Below are 22,446 nucleotides of genomic sequence, written 5' to 3'. Positions count from 1 at the left end.
GAAGAATCAGAGGGTCCTACCTGGAGTAGTGGGAAAGTTCTACATTTTGACAGTGGTGCTGGGCACTCAGGTGTACATTTGCCAATTTGTATCAAACTGTGCACTTGGAATGGGCATGCATTTTATTACATGGGAACTATGACTCCAGAATTTGTCTTAAATTAAAAAAAAAAAAAAGTCCTCGAAAGTATTTCCAAAATGTGGGGGAAGAACTTTTTAAGAAGTTGGACTTGAGAGACTATTTTTAGATCTCTGTCATGGAGAGTAAGCAGACTGCAAAGCAGTTTGGATCAAACAACACAAAAATAATTGGTGATTATGCCAAGAGCAGTTTCCAAGGAGTGTTACCCTGATTGGAATAGGTTGAGGGTAAAGAGAATGGAAAAATCTGGCGACATTGAGCACAGAAAATCCTTCTGATGAATTTTGCTATGGAGAGGACCTCAGGATCAAGGAAGAACACTTTTCATGATAGGAGATCTAGAACATGTTTGACTGCTGTCCAGAAGCAGGACAGACACTGTCAATGTCAAGACGCCTGGGAGGGGTCACTGAGAGGAGGTCCTTGAGCAGGCACGAAGAGACGGGATTCTGAGCCCACACGGAGGGGCTGGACTTTGAGGGGAACAGGGACAATTCATCTAGGGTAATAGGGACGCAGGCAGAGAATGTGGGGGTAGTTGCAAGGGGGTGGGTAGATTTGGTGGTGGAAGGTGAGGGCTTCTCTTAGAAAGGTTTTATTTTATTATTTTATTTCTTCCTTTCCCTACCCTCCCTCCCTTCATTTCTTCCTTCCTTCTTTCCTTGACTTAAAACAACAGAAATTTATTATCTCACGGATCTGGAGGCCAGAAGTCTGAAATAGAGGTATTAGCAGAGTTGACTTTTTCTGGAGGAAAGGCATTAACAGTACGATATCTGGGAGGAACATTACACTTGGCCTGTTTTGATGAGGAAACAAAAGGCAAACTGAGGACACAGCAGAAGCTGACACCCCCCAACCTTCCCCCCCAACCCAGATGGGATATGTGTGACGTTCCTTGCACACTCCTGGCTGCCCTAAAGCTAAGGACAGGAAAAGCAAGGAGTAAACTTGTATACATCACAATCCTGCAAGACAGGTGCCTGCCCCCGTTAACAGGTGTGTTAGCAATCTACAGGAACAAGGCATGTCTAGCAATACCGCAGCTACCGGAGGAAAATGTAGATCCAGGAAAATGTCCTTATGACCTGTGGCCGACGGCCCACTGACCGACACTGGACGCGGCAGGGTGTAGTGCTCCTCCGGAAACTCCCAGCTGTCCTACTGTTACTGCCTTGCTGGAGGGAAAACCACCCTAACGGGACAGTGGCAAGGCCTCTGGTATCCTATGCGTCTTTAACACGTGAAAATCCTTTTGAAACTTCCCTTTCCTTATCTCCCCCAACCCCGCAGTGAATCGGCCTCCCCTCAGAACGCCCGTGCGGCTGCTCCTTCTGCCCATGGGTCCTGTCCCCGTCCGCCCCTCTGAACCTCACCTAAATTTAAAGCCCCTCAGCTTCAAGAGCTTCAAGTGTCTGTCAACCGGCCGCGGGTTCTAAGGACATTTACTCGTGTCTACACTCCCTCCTGGAAGGCCGGCTGGCCGCGGAGACGCTGTTCTTGCCCAGTGCTCCAGCTGCTGTAAACTGAGGGAGACTCGTGACGTGCAGGATTGGAACCTCTGTATGTGAACTGCTTTTCCTTTAGGGCAGCCAGGGGCGCGTCAGGAACACCACGGTGTCCCACGGCGGGGTGTTGAGGGGTGTCAGCCCCCGCCCGTCCTCAGCGTCACTGTGTCCCAGGGCGGGGTGTTGTGGGGTGTCAGCCCCCGCCCGTCCTCAGTGTCACTGTGTCCCAGGGCGGGGTGTTGAGGGGTGTCAGCCCCCACCCGTCCTCAGCGTCACTGTGTCCCAGGGCGGGGTGTTGTGGGGTGTCAGCCCCTGCCCGTCCTCAGCGTCACTGTCCCACGGCGGGGTGTTGAGGGGTGTCAGCCCCCGCCCGTCCTCAGGGAGCCTTCTGTTCCCCCACCACTTGCTTCTCTCTTTGCGGCCCCCGCCTGTCAAAGGGGAGCGTGGGGCCCCGCTTGGAGGCCTGGGCCGCAGCCATGAGGGGGCAGAAGGCTGGCTGAGGACAGCGCGCGGGCCGGCACCCCGCCCCGGCCGGCACCCCGCCCCGCTGCCCCCGCCCCTCCCCGCCCCGCTGCCCCCGCCCCTCCCCGCCCCGCTGCCCCCGCCCCTCCCGTTCGCTGGGGGGGATCCGGTGGAAGTTCACGCGGATGCGTCGGTGGAGGGAAAACCACGGGAACGTGACCACGGCAAGGCCTCGGGCGTGTCCCCGGCCTCTTCAGCGCAGGGAAGTTCTGAAAATCTCCCTTTGCCTTTTGCTCCCCCGACTGCCAAGCGCAGCATGCGTCACCCCTGGGGACCCCGGCGCGGCTCCCTTGCTGCCCCCGGGTCCTGTCCCCAAGCTCTAGTAAAACCACCTTTTTGCGCCAAAGCCACTTCGGGATGACCATGGGCTCGGCCCCTCACCCCACCTCTATTCCAGAACCTCATTAAGGCGGCCGTAGGGGGAGGCCCAGGGCCAAGCTACGGCCGCGGCGGGGGCACCGCCAGGCACGGCCGAGGCTTTGCCTGGGCTCACGAGGCGTCCGGCCCTGGGTCTCCCGCTGGCCCGCGGCCCCAGACGCCCCAGCCGGGGGGGGCCGGCGGACCCCTGGCCAGGGACGTCGCTGCCTTCCGGAGCTGGGGCGGGACGCGGGCGGCGGGGGAACCGGAGATGGTTCGGGCCCCGCGCGGGCCCTCCCCGCCGTCGCCGCGGGGCAGCGGGGAGCGCATTCCCCGGGGGACCTTCCGGCCTCGCGCTCCTCCGCCCCCGCAGCCGCCTTCCACCAAGATGGCGCGGACGGCGGGTCACGTGGCCGCGCCCCGGCCCCCTCCCGGCCCCTCCCGCCCCTCCCGGCCCCTCCCGCGCGGCTCGGAGCGCGGCGCGGCCGCAGTCGCCTGCGAGCGAGCGGCCGGAGGCAGGCATGCACCCGGCGGCCTGGGCGGCGCTCGGCCCGCTGCTCTGGGCCTGCGGGCTGGCGCTGCGGGGCGGGATGCTGTACCCGCGGGAGAGCCCGTCGCGGGAGCGCAAGGAGCTGCACGGCCTCTGGAGCTTCCGCGCCGACTTCTCCGAGAACCGGCAGCGCGGCTTCGAGCAGCGGTGGTACCGGTCGCCGCTGCGCGAGGTGCGGGCCCGCGGGCGGGGGCGGCCGGCGGAGCTGCGCGAAGGGCGGGCTGGGGGGCCGCGGGCGGGCGGCGGCCTGCCGGGCGGGGGCGGCCCCTGCGCGACCCGGCCCGCTGGGACAGGCGCCGCGGCCGGGCCCCGAGCTGGAGCCCTCCCGGGTCCCCAGCCCCGCTGCGGCGCGGAGGAGCCATCGCGGGGTTCGGAGAGAGGACGGGGCTCGACCCCCGCCCAGCCGGGGACCCCCCCAGGCCTCCCGTCCGACTTTGGGGGCGCAGTCGGCCTTCGCGCTCCCGGGCGCGCGTCTCTCCGAGACCCCCTTCCGCCGTCCGCTCGGCGTTCACGGGGAGGAAGACCGGGGGCCGGGGCCGGCGCGCGCACTGCGAGCTTCCCCTGCAGAGCGGTCCCTGCCCCCCGCCTTCCTCCCGCGGGCGGTCAGTTGACCGTCTTCCTCTTAGGGTCCGCTTGTCCCCGGCAGGCTTGCGGCCGGCTCACCCCGGTGCACAGCCTGCCCCTCCCCCAGCCTGGCCCACCAGCCCCGCAGACGTTTGTCCCCAAGTCCCACACCCGTCCAGCCACTGCTCATTGAGTCTCTGGAAATCGCGGACGCTCTTCCCCAGGCTGCTTCCAGGCCCACTGAGCTGTCTGTTTCCTTCGTGCCTGGCCTTGTGCCCGAGGGGATCAGGGGGTTCCCTGCCAGGTTCAGGTTCACCCAGCTGGGCCAACTGGCCCTCACGCAGTATCCCGTGGGCCCCAGAAGGCCTTCCCTGACCCCACGATAGTTCCCGCCACCCTCCAGACTCTTCACAGAGCTGACCACCTGCCTGCGGAGGCCTCGTTTAATTCCTGGCACCTACAGCGGCCTTGTAGGTTCGGGGCACACTGTCCATTACGTGTCTGAGCGACCAGCATCCGCTTAAATGAACTCCAGGAAAGGCATCAGTCAGGTGCTGGCAGAGAAGGACAGTGGTGGGGCGCCTGGGTGGCTGCGTCCGTTAAGCGCTTGCCTTTGGCTCAGGTCATGATCCCAGCATCCCAGGATGGAGTCTCACATCAGGCTCCCTGCTCAGCAGGGAGTTTGCTTCTTCCTCTACCCCTCCCCCCTGCTCGTGATCTCTCTCACTCTTTCTCTCAAATAAATAAAATCTTAAAAAAAAAAAAAAAAAAAGAGGAAGAATGACAATGACAGGACGGCCTGGAATCCCAGGGCCTGGGAGAAGTCATCTTGTCCAGCTTTCTTCCTGCAGGCAGGCTTGTGGGAGGAACTGGCCTCTAGGGAAGGGGGCTGCCTGGGTCCTGGTCTTAGAGTCCAAGGTGCTCTGGACCTAACCCCAGCCCTTCTCTCCTCAGTCGGGCCCCACACTGGACATGCCGGTTCCCTCCAGCTTCAACGATGTGGGCCAGGATAGGCAGCTGCGCAGCTTTGTCGGCTGGGTGTGGTATGAGCGGGAGGTGACCCTGCCCCAGCGATGGACCCAGGACCTGGGCACGAGGGTGGTGCTGAGGATTGGCAGTGCCCACTACTATGCCATTGTGGTCAGTACCACCAGCATCAGGCAGGGCGAGCGGTCAGGCGCAGTTGCTGAGCAGCTTGGGGCTGCCTGATTCACAGGGGTCACCTGACAGCCTGCCCCCTGGGGTGGATGGGGGGCACGCTCAGGCCCTACTCTGGGGTTCGTGGCGGGGGTCAGGGGAGGGTTGCCCGATCTGTTCTGGAGCTTGGTTCCTCCCTCTGTGAGTCAGGCGGCAGTCGGCAGGGCCCTCAGGCCCCACATACTGCCCATCGTGCGGGGGGGTGCTGGAGATGGCAGGACCGACTTGTTCCTCCCTCCCATATCTCCCTGTGTCTGCAGTGGGTGAATGGGGTGCATGTGGTGGAGCATGAGGGGGGGCATCTCCCCTTCGAAGCTGACATCAGCAAGCTGGTCCAGAGTGGGCCCCTGTCCTCCTGCCGCATTACCATTGCCATCAACAACACACTCACCCCCCACACGCTGCCGCCAGGGACCATCCTCCACAGGACGGATACCTCCAAGTGAGCAGCACCCTGCTCCCCGCTCCATCCCACTCCCCACCCCGCCCATTGGTCTTCCCACTAGGGGCTGGGTGGTCTTGGCAGAGGTGAGGCCTTGGCTCTGGGAGGCCAGGCAGATGTTCCAGCTGAGGTCGAAGGACCAGAGCAAGTCTGCAGTTAGGCATTCTCTCCCATCCTAGGTACCCTAAGGGTTACTTTGTGCAGAACACAAACTTTGACTTCTTCAACTACGCGGGACTGCATCGGCCCGTGCTTCTCTACACTACACCTACCACCTACATCGATGACATCACCGTCACCACCAGCGTGGACCAGGGCACCGGTAAGGGCTCCTAGCAGGAACTTCCCTCGGCCAGGCCCCAAGTGGCTCTGCTCCCTGTATAGAAAGATCCTCCAGGGGAGACGCTCTCCCAGCATCTCTTCACCCGCAGGCTTCCCATCCACCTAAGAGGAGCTGCGGCCCAGCCTGTCAGAATAGGCACGGGCAGCAGAAATCACCCAGCTGGTCTGACCTCATTTTGTGAGGAAAGGAAGCTCAAAGAGATGCGGGGCTTGCCTAAAACCATAGCTCCGGGTGGATAGCTCAGGGTTCAGGAGAATCATGTCTCTTCCCCCTGTGCTGCCCTCCCTGCAGACTGAGACTCAGGGTGGTGGCCCCAGGGAACTGTCCTCTGTATGACCCAGGCTGTTTCCTTCCCCTCTTTTGTCCGATCTGTCTTGTCCCTTGCAGGGCTGGTGGATTACCAGATTTTCGTGCAGGGCAGTGAACACTTCCAGTTGGAAGTGCGTCTTCTGGACCAGGAAGGCAAAGTCGTGGCCCAGGGGACAGGGTGCCGCGGTCAGCTGCAGGTTCCCAATGCCCACCTCTGGTGGCCCTACCTGATGCATGAGCACCCCGCCTACCTGTACTCTTTGGAGGTAATGACCTGGGGCTGCAGAAGGCCTTTTGCCCCCACCCAGCAGCTGCGGCTCCCGGTGGTGGGGCGGGGGTACAGGACAGGTAGTCCGGTCAGGCACACCAGGTCTCCTGAGTGTCCCAGTCAGTTGGATCGCAGTGTACTCTGCCTGGCCGTCTCAGCGCTTGGTGAGGAGCCCGGCTTTGAAGAGCAGGCATGGGGCAGGGTGAGGAAAGTTTGCTCCTTGCTGGTGGCAGAAGTCGGGAATTTCCGCATCTCTCAGCTTGTGGGCCCCGCGGTGCATGTGCGGGGCCTTCGTGCTGAAGGGAGGGCTGTGTGGGGCTCAGGCCTGCCAGAAGCCCCACACCCGGTTTGTCCGCGCTGGCAGGTGAGGGTGACCACGCAGACGGCAGCTGGGCCCGTGTCTGACTTCTACACTCTCCCCGTGGGGATTCGCACTGTCGAGGTCACAGAGCGCCAGTTCCTCATCAACGGGAAACCTTTCTATTTCCATGGCGTCAACAAACACGAGGATGCAGATGTGAGTTGTGGCCTCTGGACCCCTCGGAGGGCCATTTCCTGTCTCACCGCCCCCACGGCCCCCTGAAGCAGTCGAGGTGGCTCGGAGCAGTTGAACATAGTGCTGGAAACCGCTGCCCGACGGGCTGTGCTGGGGCTGCACAGAGGGCTAAGGCGGTGACCCCTGGGCGGCCTGGCTTCAGAAAGCAGTGCGCGGGGCCGGGGTTCGGGCTCACCCCGCCGTGCTCTGCCCCAGATCCGGGGAAGGGGCTTTGACTGGGCCCTGCTGGTGAAGGACTTCAACCTGCTGCGCTGGCTCGGGGCCAACGCCTTCCGCACCAGCCACTACCCCTACGCGGAGGAGGTGCTGCAGCTCTGCGACCGCTACGGGATCGTGGTCATCGACGAGAGCCCGGGCGTGGGCATCGTGCTGGCGTGAGTGCCTGCCCCGGCCCCGCCCCGCCAGGCCCCGCCCCGCCCCGCCAGGCCCCGCCCCGCCCCGCCAGGCCCCGCCCCGCCCCGCCAGGCCCCGCCCCGCCCCGCCAGGCCCCGCCCCCCGACCGCGCCGCTCCGTGTGCCGCAGCCAGAGCTACGGGAACCGGTCTCTGCAGCACCACCTGGAGGTGATGGGGGAGCTGGTGCGCAGGGACAAGAACCACCCCGCGGTGGTCATGTGGTCCGTGGCCAACGAGCCCGCCTCCTTCCTGCCGCCCGCCGGTTACTACTTCAAGTGAGTGCGGCCGCCCTGGGCCGGGTCGGGGCTGAGAGCGCGGATGGGGGGGATGGGAGGGGTGCCAGTGCGGTGGGGGTGGGGGGATGCGGGCAGCGGGATGGGGGGATGGGGAACAGGGGTGCGGGGGGGGGGGGGGGGGGGGGGGGGGGGGGGGGCGCCGGGCAGGTGCCGCGTCCGCCCTCGGCGCTTCGGAGGCGTGAGCCGCGCGAGGCGAAGTTCCAAGCCACCCCCGTCTCCACCGTCTCGGTGTCTCCGTTGTCCCCACTCCTGGGAAGGCTCGTGTACGTTGAAGGTGCAGAAAACCGCCGGGTGTTGCTTCGGGTTCACTTGTCCGTGCAGTTCGGCTCTGTAAGACCGCGTTTTCCCGGCAGATGACCCTGCGCAGGCCTGTCCGTGACGTGCGCGCTCCGACTGCTCTCAAGTGACACCATTGCCCTAAGTGCCAGTAGCTCCTCCGTCCCCCACCAGGCATGGCCGGGACAGAGCCCCCGGAGGGCAGTGCTGGCAACAACCGCCCGGTTTGCTGCCCTGCGGGGAGGCTTCCTTGGTTCCTTGTCTTTCTTAGGGTCACGGTCACAGCTGTAACTAAGCCTGCAAGGGGGGGGTCACTTGCTTCTGGGGGCAGCACAGACCGTCCCAGTGTCACGGAGCGCTGTGAGCTGAGCTGTGGGTAGAAGATGCGCAGCTCTGAGCTGCAGGTCCACCTGGGCAAAGGACTGCCCGGCACACACAGCCCGGAGCCTTGGGGCCTCAGGCCGTGCTGAGCCAGGGTTGGGGGACAGATGTTTGTTGTGGAGCGGGAAGGAGTGCAGGCGCCCGGGAATAGGTGCCTGAGGTTCCTACCAGCTGTTCGGGGAGGTGCATGATGGCCAGGGCAGGGGGCTGTGGCTAAGGCTGCCTGGGCCTGAGGAGCTCAGTGAGGCTTCGAGGCTTCCCAGTGACACACAGGCTGTTTCAGAGTGTGGCTCTGGGACTCGAGGTGAGGGATAGCGTTCTGGCTTGGGGAAACCACAGCCCTTGAAAGAGAAGAGCAGTGTGGGGAGGGCTTCGAGGAGAAGGACACTAGCCACGAGAAGAGAGAAGCAGGCTTACGCTGTGAATGGGGTGACCTGCACTGGGGTGGCCTCTGCCAGGTCCCCGGGCTGAGCCCTGACCACAGGCTGGGTCCTCTGTTGGGAAGCCTTTTCTTAGGGTCCCTCCCTGATGAATGCGTCTCAGCATCAATGTTGTTTCTTCTGAGTCTGGGCTGACTCGCCCGTGCCCGTTAAGTGCCCTGTCACTGCCTCCCAGAACTCTGCGCCTCCCCGCCATGGTCCTCCCGCCCCTTGTCACCATTCATAGTGTCTCCCTGTGCAAGTGTCTGCTCCCACTGCTCCACCCAGCTGCGGACGGCCGGGGCTGTTCTCCAGCCAGGGCCCTGGGCACAGCCTGCCTCCTGGCACAGACCCCTGCCTTGTGGACTTTGTGTCCCTCCCGGTCTACACCCACGCATTCTTCCTCCTCCTCCTCCTTTTCTTTTTTTTTTTTAAGGATTTTATTTATTTATTTGTCAGAGAGAGCTTGAGCTCAAGAGTGGGCAGAGCAGGTTCCCCGCTGAGCAAGGAGGCTGATGTGGGACTCGATTCCAGGACCCTGGGATCACGACCTGAGCCGAAGGCAGACGTTTCACTGACTGAGGCCCCAGGCGTCCCTCACCCCGCGCATTCTTGTTTTCAAGAGCTTTTCCAGAGATTGGGAATGCAGCTTTTAGCCACACCAAGTCCCAGCTTCGGGTGCCTGCACACCCCTGTGATGGCGGCCCTCTCTCTGGGGAGGGGTGACTTGGGGGTGGAGAAAGATGCTGGGGAATGTGATCTAAGGCTGGAAGGACGTGTCTGCTCCCCTCAGGTCCTCTTCAGGGTCAGGAGGAGAGCAGGGTTTTGGCTGGGAGATGGGATGGAGAGAGAGAGAGAGAGATGGCTGTCCAGGGTCCTTGCCGGACTGACGAGCCTGTGTCTTCTGCCCTCCGTGGACAGGACGCTGATTGCTCACACCAAAGCCTTGGACCCCTCCCGGCCCGTGACCTTTGTGACCAACTCCAACTATGAAGCAGACCTGGGGGTGAGCCTGGGGGGCCCCCCCCCCTGTCCTCTCGCCATCTCTGGTGCTTGCTAACATGGGCTGCTGGGAAGAGCCCTGAGCACCCGGTCCACGTGCTTTCCTCACGGTGTCCGGGTGAGGGAGAGCCAGCTGCTGACCTGCCGGGCAGTGATTCCAAATCCAGGCAGGCAGGGCACAGGCAGCTTTCGGTTGTTGTCAGTGCAGACTCCGCATCTGATGCTGCTCAGTTGGTGAGCACCACAGTTGTCGCCGTCCAGGGTTTCTCAAACCTGGCCCATTGTCAGAACTCCCACGGGGGATGCCTGGATTCTGAGATTCCGGATTGTTGCGTCTGGGGCGGCTCTGAGTTTTAGAAAGTTCCTCAGCGACTGCAGTCGTCACCTTGGTCTGGGCACCGCAGGCTGGGATGGAAGGGACAGCCGGGCTCCCACATGACTGGTGGGCAGCAGCTCCTTGGAAACGACGTGCGCCGTTGCATGAAGCTGGAAGACGTGGGAGCAAGAAAACGCTTCTTCACGAGAGCACTCAAGGCCAGTACTTAGGAGGGAAGTGCAGAGGGAGCAAACATCTCATGGAAAGAACGGAGGAGAAAATGCAACATACGAATATAAATTGGGAGCTCTCATTTTAACACGGATGGGAGAGGTTTGTATCCCTGGTGCTTCCCTCGTCATCTCTCGGGAACACCCCTTCAAGAGACTGGCAGACCCCAGCGTGGCACAGGCAGGTGTGGACGTTCTCAGAGCCCAAGTGGCATCTCTTCTTGTTCTGGTCTGCCGCGCGGACAGGGCAGCCAGTGCCTGAGCCTCCGAGGGTCGCCAGACTCCTGGGGGGATATGCCATCTGGGCGCATGTGTCTCCCACAGGCTTCCTTGTCCCGCCTGCTGCTTTCAGTGACATACATACTGTAACTGCTCTCAAGTGACCCTGTTGGGCAGGACCGATCCTGTTCCCTAAATGCCAGTAGCTCCTCCCTCCCCCACCAGGCACTGTCTGCCACCACTCTTGGGAAGGGGCTCTGTCACCTGGGAAAGTCAGACTGCATCAGTCCAGGGCAGGCTCTGGAGATGGGCGTTGGTTCAAGTGACAGGAGGGCCTGGACACTGGCTGCCTAGTGTTCGCCGCACGGTCCCGGGCACCGCCCCGTGTGGACGCGAGACGGTCCTGCCCGTTCTTTCTGCTCCCGGCCAGGAGGGAGTTCTCCGGCCAGCCCACGGCCCATACCACCGTCTCACAAACAGCACGGTTAACCAAGGTCTTTGTGAGGGGAAAAAGTGCGTCTGTCCTTTGGTTGGGAACTTTTCTCTAGGGCCAGGTAAGGGAAGGCCGGTGGAACAGGAGTGCTGCAGAGAGAGGAACAAAATCCGATGCTACGGGCCCTGGGCTGCAGTGGGGCTGGCTGGTGGGGCACCTCTGTGCCTCTCCCGAGTCCAGCTGCGGGACTCAGGAGCGCCCGTGCAGAATCAGCGCCTTGCCTGATTGTCACTCCTGCCTACATTTGCCACACACGGGAGCTCCTCCTCCCACCTCCCTGCTGGAAGCGCCCCCCAGGCTGTGAGCCTTAGAGCTCTTTACAGCCTTCTGGTCTCTGAGCAGGTGCCGTGCTCTCCTCCTAGGCGCCGTATGTGGACGTCATCTGTGTGAATAGCTACTACTCTTGGTATCATGACTACGGGCACTTGGAGGTGATTCCGCTGCAGCTGGCCACGCAGTTTGAGAACTGGTACAGGACTTACCAGAAACCCATAATCCAGAGCGAGTACGGAGCCGGGGCCATCCCAGGGTTTCACCAGGTAAGCAGTGAGGGGTGTTCCGTTATCTCCTCCCTCTCCGGGACAGAGGTGTCTGCCGTTCCCCCAGGCCAGCACGCTGCGCCTCTCCCAGCCCTCACTGGTGCTGATGACCTCCCTGCGGTTCTTCAGGCTCACGCCGTCCTCCAGGGCTCGGGCCTCTGCCTCCCTCGCTTGGTCCTTCTGGCCGGGTTCCCAGAGAGCTGCCCAGTGACTGCCCGAGTCATCTCCTGAGCAAATCCAAACCTTGGGGGTCCCGTCCTTGGCATCCCGTGGCCTCCACGTTAAAGTCCCAGTCCCGGGCCAGAGCGGTCGCGCCCTTCGCTCTCTGTCCTCCCCCAGGTCGTCGTCTTCCTCGGCCTTCGCTCTTGGCCACTGGACTGTTCTCACGGTGCTGGTCGGCTCCTGCTCTGGTGTGGGCTGTCCCTTCTCCAGGGACGCCCGTGTTAGCACCACATTCGCCGACTCCTGGGTTCCCACTCTGTGTTCAGGTCTCAGGTCCGATGTCCCCTCTTTGGTGAGATGTCCAAGCTGTCCCCTCTGCTTGGGCTCTGTCTCAGCCTTTGTCACCACGTACCGTCATTATTGCTTTGACTCTCTCCTTGGCCAGAGTGCAGGCTCCAAGAGAGTGGCGGATTCCTAGTTACCGTTGCTTCCCAAGCCCTCGGCAGCCTCCAGCACTCGGAGGATGCTAAATAATACTCAGTAGGGAAATGAATGAACTCTCGGAGCGAGGTTTAATCACTAGCGTTTTCCCTCCCTCTTTCTCTGCTTTTTTATTAAATTTCCTCACCAAAGATGAGATGCTCCTGCGGGGATTTTCTCCTGTGATTTCTGGAGCCACAGCCAGCCCCCAGCCCCCTCAGCCCCCTCACACTCACCTGTCACAGATGTCAGATTCCGTGTTGACGCACAATATGCTTATCCTTGCTGGGTCGGGCAGGCTCCCCGCCCAACTGTATTTCTCCACTCATCTTGCTTACACGGGAGGCCGTTGTGAAGACAGGTGGGCGAGGGGAAGTAGCTTACGAGAACAATATATATTCGTACCAGCCCTTCGTCCTGAAAAGGTCACGAACTCGGAATGTTTAAGCAGCTCAGTCTGCATATAGCGCTGATGGGACTGTTTGCGGGATGGAATTTTTTTGCAGTGCAACCGGTTTGGCCGAGTTGATTTATAATTCAGTCTTAGGTTTATTTAGCCACGCGTGGCGAGTGTTAGGCCAGGCAGTGTTGGTAAGAAAACCTGAGTGTGGCCCTGCCCTCACATTCGCTCGAACCAGAACAAAACATGGTTCTGTAGTAACGTGACGCTACATCAGTGCGTCCTATATAGCGTTTTAATCCTTCTCATTGGAACAGAAAGCCAGAGCCTACAGTGTTTTGTTCTCTTGAGAAAGGAGGGAGACACTGCCTCCTTGAACCTTGAACTTGCAGTGCCCCCAGGTTCCCATGGGAGGAAGGCATCTGAACATTGTTATGTCTCAGTACACCACCCGGAGGCGCTCTCCACAGAACACTGAATGAGCCCCCACCCCCTCTGCCTTGGTTGGACCCTTGTCATTGAGTAGTGGGAGCTCCAGTGTCTCCTGGGGAGCCTTGTGGGGCGCCGCGCAGCCCCCCTGCTAACCGTCCCCCCGGGTCCCAGCCTCGGCTCCACTCTCTCCTGTTGACCCTCGTTACACTTAGAGCCAGAGGGCCGAGCTGCAGGGGTGGGGATGCTCCCGCCTTTCCCGCCTCGAGGCCAAAACTGCCAGGGAAGCAGACACTAAGTGGTGACTTGTGGAATGGGTGGGTGCTGAGTAGCAGCCACTCACCTGGACCAGACCAGCTGAATGTGACCTGAGGGCAGTGAGTCACCCTGGTTCTCCAGTTATACACTGGCAGCTAGTTAAAACTTGAGGCTTAAATTTATTATTTGGGGGAGTCAGTCATTAAGTCTCTGCCTTCGGCTCAGGTCATGGTCCCAGGGTCCTGGGATCAAGTCCCACATTGGGCTCGTTGGTCAGCAGGGAGCCTGCTTCTCCCTCTGCCTGCCCGTCCCCCCTACTTGTGCTTACTCTCTGGCAAATAAAATATTCAAAAATAATAATAATAATATAAATAAATTTATCATGTGAAGACTTATTTTTACTTTCCATGTAGCTCAGCTTTCAGACTACACCGGTGAATAGAGATGTTAGAGGAAGAGCAAGAAAAGACCAAATTCTGTTGATAAGTGAAGCACTTACTAACTCAGGTTCTTTACTAAAAATCCCTGGTCTTTACTCCGGGCTACCTCCGCCCTGGCTGTGTCTGCACCAGCACGTCCTGCAGTCACTACAGCCGCTGGGAAGTTGGGTGTTTTGGTTACCGTCATGTGGGTCTTCATTTTTTCTAACATTTACAGTTGCATCAGTTCGTCTCTTCCGTTCTCCCTGTGCCTTGAATTCCAGGATCCACCTGTGATGTTCAGTGAGGAGTACCAGAAGGCTCTGCTGCAGCAGTACCACATGGTTCTGGATGAGAAACGCAAAAACTACGTGGTTGGAGAGCTCATCTGGAATTTTGCCGACTTTATGACTGACCAGGGTGAGTGGCAGTTGGGGTTAAGGAATGGACCGTTTCTCATTCAATCCGGTTGGCCTGTTAGTTCGGGGCAGTTGGTTCTAAGAAGCGCTCATTAGGTCTGGCGACATGAGAGTTTCCTGGGAGAAGCAAGTTGTGTTTAGCAAGCAGCAGTCACTTGCCTACTTCGCAGATCATTTTATGGTAAGAAAAAAAAGAAGCCAACAGAAGAGCCTGTTGTCTTGAGGCAAAAATGACCAGCTGAACCTTAGTCTGTTCACAACAGGGTGAGGAAGTATCAGACCTTGTATTGGATTTCCCTGTGGAACGCACCCCTTATTCCAGAGTCGGGTGCAGAGCCTGGGAAACAGGGTATTTCATGTGTTTTCCGTCGTTCCCCGGGAAGAGGCAGCTTCACGAGCACAAGCAGGCGTCGCAGTGTTGTGCACGTGGAGGCTCTAAGTCCGCATGCTCTGAAGTGGGGCGACAGGAGGGCCCCTTCAGCTAAGTCGCAAACGAAGGGACCCCGTTTCCTCCTGTGCCTCCGGGTGTTGCAGCCTGCAGCCCAGCCATCTGGGGAGGTGAGGAAGGGTTTGGCTCTGGTGGGAGTTAGAACGCGTCACCCAATAGGGGAAGACAAGTCTGCGGAAGGGGACAGTTTCATTAAAAACTGGAATGGAGAAGGGGGGCAAGAGGAAAAGGAAGGAGAACGTGAGCCTCTCCGTGTTCGGCAGAGGAGATCAGTGGCTCTGATGGCTCCTTGCCTGGCTCTGGCAGGCCGGCAAGTGCGCGCGGCGGCGCGGGCGGCCCGGGAACCCATCCGAGACCAGGCTTGTCGCGGACCGACCTTCCGTTCGGCAGAGGCTGCGCGCAGCGGGGCCCGAGGGGACGTGCCCGGAGCCTGTCGCCGCTCGGCTCCTCCCCGGCTGGGCCCGAGCAGCGGGAGCCCCGACGAGCAGCGGGAGCCCCCGACGGCCCGTCCCGACGGCCGCTGCCGAGCCGCCCCGCCCCCGCCAGTGAGCCGCGGGGACGCCCGTTTCCCAGGGAAGAGACGTCCCTCGGGCTGCGCAGACGCAGACGCAGACGCAGCGCCGCGGGGAGCCGAGCGGGTCGGGGCAGCGGTGGTGCCGCCGCCGCCTCCGAGGCCGCCTCCCGAGCGGCCTGAACCGCGACAGGGCGCTTGCGCTGGCGCCCCGCGTGGCTCCGGGCGGGCTCCCGCGTGGCCCCGCACGAGTCGCCTGAGACGCCGTTGCCTTGTTTTCAGCCCCGCAGCGAGTGATGGGGAACAAAAAGGGGATCTTCACCCGCCAGAGGCAGCCCAAGGCGGCGGCGTTCCTGCTGCGGGAGCGGTACTGGCAGCTCGCCAACGACACGCGGCGCCCCCCGGCCGCCGGCGGCGCGCAGTGCCTGGAGAGCGGCCTGTTCCACGTCTGAAGCCCGCGCCTCCCGGGCCGTGCGCGGCCGACCTCGCCGGTGACGGCCCTCGACGGTGACGACCCGCCGGCCGGCGGCGAAAATAAAGGCTTTTGTTGTACGTGAGTCGAGTTGTCTCTGTGGAGGCGGCCGTCGGGCCCCGAGCGGAGTCCCCGTGCGAGCCTGAGGAAGCGCCCGAGCGCTCGCGCCGGAGAGCGCTGGCGACTCTCTTCCGGGTCGGGCTTGCTCCGTCCAGGCCGGGCTGCGGCGCCTCCACACCCGCACAGGACCAGGCCCGCCGCCCTCGGGCCGCCCGCGTCTGCGGGGAGGCTCCTCCCGGGGAGCAGCAGGGCCGCGCCCGCGTCGCCCGTGAAGCGGACAGACAAGCGGAAGGAAGCCCGGGCCGGAGGGAGCGGGGAGGTTCCCCGTTCCTCAGGACAGGGCTCCGGCCTCCGCCACCATCCGGTCGGGACGGAGGAGGACACGCGGGATCAAAGGCCCACGGCCCCGCCCCCTCTGGCTCCAGCGAACGTGACGAACGTGACGAACGTGACGAACGTGACGAACGTGACGGGACCTTCTCCAACCCGCTGGGCCGGCGGGTCTCTGGGCCTCGGCGTGAGGCCACCTGCCCTGCGCCTGCGGGACGGCCTTGGGTCTTCCTTCTGGAATCACGCCCCGCCTCGTCCACCGGCCGCCTGGCGCCGAGTCCCGCACAGCGCTCCCGGGTTTCAGATCAACCCCGGCCGAAAGCGCCGCGCTCTGCGACAGGATTCCGGTGGGTGTCCCGTCAGATGGGGACCGTGACCCAGTGTGGTTCTCAGTGCGGAACTCGCCCCTCACTCGTGGGTGGTACCTCGCTTCTCAGCACATCCCCGTTTTTACCCCCCCTTTCCGAGCTCCACGACGGGCCGTGATGTCCCCTCCTTCTCGTGGCCCTTTCCGAGCTCCACGACGGGCCGTGATGTCCCCTCCTTCTCGTGGCCCTCTTCAGACCACTTTCAAGGAACGTGAGCGTGGTAGGTTCAGACAGGAAGTTAGGGATTCTCGGGGTCCCGCGTTTCCTGGGACCACGGAACCTCATTCAGTTCCTTGAAGGTCGCAAGTTCCAGGTTACATGTAACGTCTGGGAATGACAGAATTCTCTTCTTGAAACATTAAAAAAATGAAACGTAACAGACACACTTAAATGTTTTCCAGGTTAGGGGTAAGTTCCATATCCTAAGTCCTCAGGTCCTTTGTCGTATTCAGTAAAATCCAGCCGAATCGCATTTTAAACAGATTCATCCTTGCAGATGTTGCCTTTCGGGGAGACGGAGGGGCGCCTTCAGGGGGAGCCAATGCACAGCCGTGGCCAGAGCTCATCTGCGCCGTCTGCGGGCTTCCTCGCCTCCGGGCAGTACCTCCTTTTTCATTCATTCCTGACAGCCACCTACATCACAAGCCCACGCAGATTCCAGTAACCAGAATCACTAAGAATTCTGCATGTGTCTTCCATAAATAACAAATAATTTAAGGGAAAAAGAGGTCAGTACACCTGTGGAAAGGAAGTTAGAGTGTCAGCCTCAGGATGTGTTGATGGGAAGACCAGCTGGGTTCCAGCGCCTTGTCTGGACTAGAACACTAGTATAAAAAGGACGGCAGCACAGCTAACATGGGTAACGGCTACATTTATTTTATACCAAAAAAGTTATGTGCAACAAATAAACATTCTTACATATTTACATGTTTTTTTTTTTAACCAGTTAGCAAAACTGTCCTAAATCTCTGATAAAGAATATTTCTATCTATAGTAAAGGGGGACGTCTGCCCAGTGAACTCCACTTTAAATGAGTGTTTGTTCTGGAGCTTAAAGCATGAATAATAAATATTTTTGATGGAACGTACTATACAGATCAGACACCTAATACTTAGGCCATGCTTAATACAGTTTTATAACAAAACATTTTACCTTTTCTGGGCTCATTTGTGGGGGAAAAAATTAACCAAGTAGCCTGGATTCCCACCCCTGCCCCTCCTATTTTATTGAAGGGGAGAGTTCTCACAGATTAGGAATCATAAGTGCTGCCTAAAATGTCTGAATAGAAATGTTCCACCAATGCTTGCTCGTTGGGGGAAAATACAGGAGGACAAAGGTTGCATGTTAGGTATTCCTTCCCAAATAGGTTACCAAAAATGATAGTGGATTTCTTGTTGGCGTTTGTCTAACACGAATTTTCAAGACAAGATTTGTCACCTTTCACTCATGTCAAGTGCTGGTTCCAATCGCAGTTCACAAGTAGTCACTGAAGATAACTGCACTTCTGATAATCTTATAAATGAAATACAAGCAAAGTAAACCCAAGAAATGGTTTTAATTTCATTGGAGTCTCGGTCCTATATCCTACTGAGTAGGGTCCAAAGATCTCTTGTACCAAACGACAGATCTTCATCTCTGTATGAAAATAGTCAATGCTTTCAACATCTTTAAAAGTAACAGATTTAGAGTGAGGTGACATACATCAAGTAGAAGTAATTCCTGGCACACAGCTGGTTAAACCTGAGTTATTTCACCAGTTTACCTTCGTGGAAAGCACCTAGCTGCAGTGAAAAACAATGAAATCCTCCAAACCACCTAGATTGCCTAGAATTTGTCATCTAACCCCAGTTTCTCTTATTTCTTCAAATGATACGATTACCAAGTAAGTAAGGGGCTTCATTTGTTATGACAGATTCCCTAAATCAAGAAGCGTGGAATTACTGCAAAGCCCAGAAATCCAATCCCCACCCTCCACCCGCCCAAATTTGTTCTTAAGTGTTGGTGGCTAGTAATGTTGCAGTGTTTTAAATATTGAGTCTAAAATCGTCCTAATAGGCCTTGTAGTTTCTAGCATGGTGTTTTCTCCTTTGGGTGGGAGAGAGGATGGAGAAAGGAGCCTAAATGCTTCCATCGGGGTCCTGTTGCTTACAGAGATGCTGGCATTACGATGCTGTTATTTGAGGCAGCACACCGTCATCGCTCAGTGAGAAAAAGGGTATGAATTCTACTGGGGTCACAGGAACGTCGCAGAAATTTTTGTACGACTGAAACAGTGGTGTTTTCCCCAAGGCTTATTAGGAAAGCAAAGGAAAACCTGGAAGGGTCTGGCTGAACATTTTTACATTTTATCATATGAGAGTTCAAGACATTTGCAAGAATGCTGCATCAAGACAAGCTTTAACTATACTCTGCTGATTGATACAAAATATGATGAAAAACCATTTTAAATTGGGACACGAGGAACTTATTTAGGACAACCAGTGTTATATATACCACAGAAGTCTTCACTGTTAACCATTTCCACTCTAGCTTAGAAGACAGACTGTGAGCTGTGTGGCAGGACTGGAAGCACTCTACAAAGATGACCTCTGGACATCATGACTGGACAAGGTCTTCAGCGCTAGGACTTGTTTCTCCATAGACACCCGACATCCAATTCAATGCTTTCTGGAGTTCATTCACTACAGAAACAAGAACAATACATACATAATAAAACAGGCATTGGAATATTCACATTTATGGGAAAACACAAGCCTGGAAATCCGAGTTCGGCTTTTACAAAACTGGGTAAAACTGGTTGAAAGTTCATTACAATTCAGATGTTACACCTGCCTTGGGCCAGAAAGATACACTGCATCAATTAGGACAGTTAGGCGGAAACTGCTGAACAGCTGCTGACTCCACATATTATGGGTTACAGAGCAGAACCTGTCCCCTCCCTTCAAAAAGAAGGCTCATTCATGAAAGCACTCAAAAGTTACCGGTCTGTTTTTAACAGAACGATGAGACTAACTGGAAGCAAAAACACTGCTCCTACTTCTCCATCTAAGGAATAAAATGATCATACAGAACCTTTCTAGAGAATAATGCAGGTTTTCTACTTCATGGTAAGAGGAAGGAAGGACACTTCTGCCCAAGTTCAACACACAAAATATTTGGTTTGAGGTTTAAGACAGAAGGCACTTTTAACATTCTGATAGAAGGTGTTAATCATAGAAGCATACTGTCCCAATTTCATTTGCGTTTATTCGCATCACCTTTAAAATCTAGGCATTTGCGTAGTTTCTAGAAAGAGCAGTGACACCATTAGTGTACTTCACCTTCAGATGTTTCTACCTGCACTACTCCCAATGGAGCAAACTGAGAAGCATGTCAGCCCTAAGATTTACCAATCTAATGCTGACTCTAAAACAATTAAGTCAGACATCCAATTAGTGCAGGATGAAATGGGAAATACCACAGGGTGACCCAAGAGCGATCCTGCTCTGGAGCAACGGGGCTTCTATTTCAAGGTCCTAATACTGTTTGGTTGGCTGGCACCAATGTGAAGGGAAAACTTCTGCAGGACAATTCAGCTACCGTAAGAGGCTTTACCTAGAAATGCCATATCAATGTTCCCAGCTTTTCTCCAAAGAATTCTACCCACTTCCCCATCTTTAGTGTCCTGAAGACTTTGGATGTGAAGGTCTGGTCACAGGACTCATTTTGTAAGGTTATAATTGATCCAGTTTTATGACTAGACACAAGCTTGACTTGAATGTCCAAATTTAGCTTCTTCCTTCCCAAGGAAGGAGATGAAAGGGAACCAACTACCCTATGATTTTGCTGTCAGTACTCCTCACAAGATGCTCCGTTCAGACTTACTATTTTCACTATTTCTTCAGTCAACATTGGGCTGACAATTCTTCATCGCTACACTTCAACTAAACTGTACAGTAAGTTCTGCAGGGATGGATCCAATATTTCTACCTTTATTTACAAATATCACATAAATGGATTCTAGTTGAATCTACATGTTTAAATCCATCGGCTAAAAACATATTACATATTGTAAACATGGCAATATTTAATACAGTATCTATTCTAAAATATTTTCATGTCATGATCACATTTGTTATACCTGAAATTGAATTTATACACGTTAGAGAATTACTAGCAATGGTCGCTCACTTTACAATCAAGGGCAGGGGGCTAGGGCTATATTTTATTATTTCGGAAATATCTTCAAAGTAAAGTTAAAGCTTGTCTTTGATTGGCTCGGCATATCCTTTTTTCTTTTCTTTTCTTTTTTTGTATCCATATTCAAAATGAAGATTGACACAGAAAATAGCTAGGGCCCCTTCTAATTTACAGGATTTTAAAAAATCAGTTTGAGATTCTTAGGGAGAGTGTCTGTTGTGAAGAATTAAAAAAACAAAACAAAACAAAACTGCTGCAAAAGAACCCTAATGGGAAAGGGGGCTCGGCGGCCAGTTCGGAGTTTGTCTGTCTGCGGTCAGTCCTGCTTAGGCTGCAGCTGCCGCTTCCAGGCCTCATTCAAGTAGACCAGTCGCTTGTAGTTGATGATGAGAAGAACGAAGTTCAGCACGTACGTGACGACACAGATGAGGCAGAACTCCTTCAGCACAAAGTACAGGATGTAGGCCAGGTACAGGGAGCCCACCACAGACACGATGGAGGATGTCATTAGGACTAAAGCTGCCACTGCGCTTGCGGTCATGCCTGCAAGGGGAGAGACACGGCTCAGTCAGGCCTTGACGACGGAGAAAGTCTCGGAGTCAAAAGCAAGGCTTCTGCGACCTGCTGCAGTGCTGGAATGCTGATTTTACTGAAACATGTGATGGAATTGGGGAGCAAAAATGACTGGTCTGGTGAGATTCTGCAGGCTGACTCTGCACACAGCACCAGTCTTACAGCCGTAGTGTTTCTCACTTGTCAGCATTCTAGGCGAAGTATCATTACTTGGACCGTGAACGGGCCTTAGTTAAGCCCTGCCAAGAGCACATGCAGGCTCCGAGTCCACAGTCTGCCTGAAGCTCACCTGTGAAATCGGCAGCCCCGTCGCTGCGACCCCTAACGGAGAAAGGAACGTGAGGACCACAACTTCTCTCCCAAGCAGAACACGCTGCCCCTGGCCTTGGCACTGCAGGCTTTCCATCTGTGGGCGCTTAAAACCTGGCTTCCCATGTTTAGGTCAAAGTTTTTAAAAAATCTGTTAATGTTTAGGTCAGATTTTTCAAAAACCATACAAAGATGATTGTACCAATATGCTGCTAAAGAAGGAAAAACTTGTAATAAACATTTCAGAAGGGCTTGGGCTAGGAGGTAACAAGCCATGTTTGGCCAGTTGGTCACATGTGGGTCAAACCAGACCAAGAAAAAAGGCGGTTCTGTGCACTGAACTGGGGCTCTCTGATGCTGTCTGACATCTTCATGTGTTCTGTTCTGTCATTTCCTGCAGCCAACGGTCGTGGGAACGTGGGACAGAAGAGACAGCGGTGTATTAAGCTACCATCCCTCCCAAAAACTAATAGACAAGGAGAACAGAAACAGGAAGAAATGATCAGTGGTAGGAGGCTGGAAGAGGCTAATGAAGGGGCTGAAATCCCCACTGCCTGCTAACCAGAAGCTGCCTGTGGGCTCAGACCACAAAGACCGGCCGTGCCCCCAGGCCCGGTCGTGCTAGAGTGTGACCCTTCATAAGGCTCTTCACGGCTAATGTACTGCCGGATTCCTGATGCTGGGGACTGGCCAATCTGACCGGCCCCCGCTCTTGCACCTACAGACTGACCAACCGAGCCGCGCTCACTCGTATGTAACATTTAGGACAGACTGAATAGCTCAACAGACAGCAAAGCCTACACCGTTTTTCCTGTCTGGCCCTTTACTAGTTATTTAAAGCTCCAAAATTAATGCTCTCACCTTAATTTTACCAAGAGAGTTGGTTTCAACATGAGGGACAAGTTACTTACTTTCTCACCTCCTAATACCGATGTGTGAATTAAAAGAGCTGTTGGGCGGGCGCCCAGCTGGCTCAGCCAGTAAAGTGTGGGACTCTTGATTTCAAGGTCATGAGCTCAAGCCCCACGTTGGGCCTAGAGCTTACTTGATGAATGAATGAACCAATGACCAAATGAAGGGTATAAAGCTAAAGGGTATAAAGCACTTCGAATGCTCCATAAACACTGGCTATTAGTTAAATACCATTTTGTACCCAACCTGTCCTGATGTGATGAAGCTGGTGGCTTGGGATACAATTCCCAGTGGAATTTACAACGTGCTGTGCCTCTAAATAATGAAGGTCCCATCGAGCAGCGGAACATTCTGCAGCTGGGAAGAAGAGTAAAGACACTCATGGATTGGTGTG

General features: G+C 56.6%; 2 protein-coding genes across 6 annotated transcripts in view; one reads left to right on the top strand and one right to left on the bottom strand.

Annotated features, from left to right (window-relative positions):
• The first annotated feature begins 2,836 nt into the window (after positions 1-2,836).
• On the top strand, positions 2,837-15,406 carry GUSB (glucuronidase beta). Of its 4 annotated transcripts, none has more exons than XM_045074889.1 (12): positions 2,837-3,251; positions 4,598-4,783; positions 5,101-5,282; positions 5,462-5,604; positions 6,013-6,200; positions 6,567-6,719; positions 6,954-7,132; positions 7,281-7,427; positions 9,446-9,530; positions 11,147-11,323; positions 13,756-13,891; positions 15,132-15,406. In XM_045074889.1, exons 1-12 carry the CDS (start codon positions 3,051-3,053, stop codon positions 15,299-15,301), a joined length of 1,947 nt encoding a protein of 648 aa, XP_044930824.1. In that variant the 5' UTR covers positions 2,837-3,050; the 3' UTR covers positions 15,302-15,406. The 4 variants fall into 4 exon arrangements, with proteins under 4 accessions (XP_044930824.1, XP_044930826.1, XP_044930825.1 ...); XM_045074891.1 differs by lacking the exon at positions 2,837-3,251 and adding an exon at positions 3,737-3,878; XM_045074890.1 differs by lacking the exon at positions 2,837-3,251 and adding an exon at positions 3,916-4,194.
• Positions 15,407-16,930: 1,524 nt separating this feature from the next.
• Positions 16,931-22,446, bottom strand: part of VKORC1L1 (vitamin K epoxide reductase complex subunit 1 like 1) — a 68,707-nt gene continuing 63,191 nt past the window's right edge. Inside the window, exons 3-4 of one of the 2 annotated variants that reach the window (XM_045074894.1) lie at positions 20,672-20,801; positions 16,931-18,760 (exon numbers count right to left, since the gene is read on the bottom strand). In XM_045074894.1, the coding sequence (XP_044930829.1) occupies positions 18,754-18,760; positions 20,672-20,801 (137 nt within the window). In that variant the 3' untranslated portion in view covers positions 16,931-18,753. Of the gene's footprint in view, positions 20,802-22,446 lie in introns of both variants that reach the window. The other variant, XM_045074893.1, reaches the window with a different exon arrangement.

The sequence above is a fragment of the Mustela putorius genome, unplaced genomic scaffold (genome assembly GCF_011764305.1).
Source record: "Mustela putorius furo isolate JIRA1106 unplaced genomic scaffold, ASM1176430v1.1 tig00000139_pilon_pilon_pilon, whole genome shotgun sequence".
Classification (NCBI taxonomy): domain Eukaryota; kingdom Metazoa; phylum Chordata; class Mammalia; order Carnivora; family Mustelidae; genus Mustela; species Mustela putorius.
The sequence above is the reverse complement of the archived record's forward strand: the minus strand, read 5'-3'. Positions and strand labels throughout refer to the sequence as shown.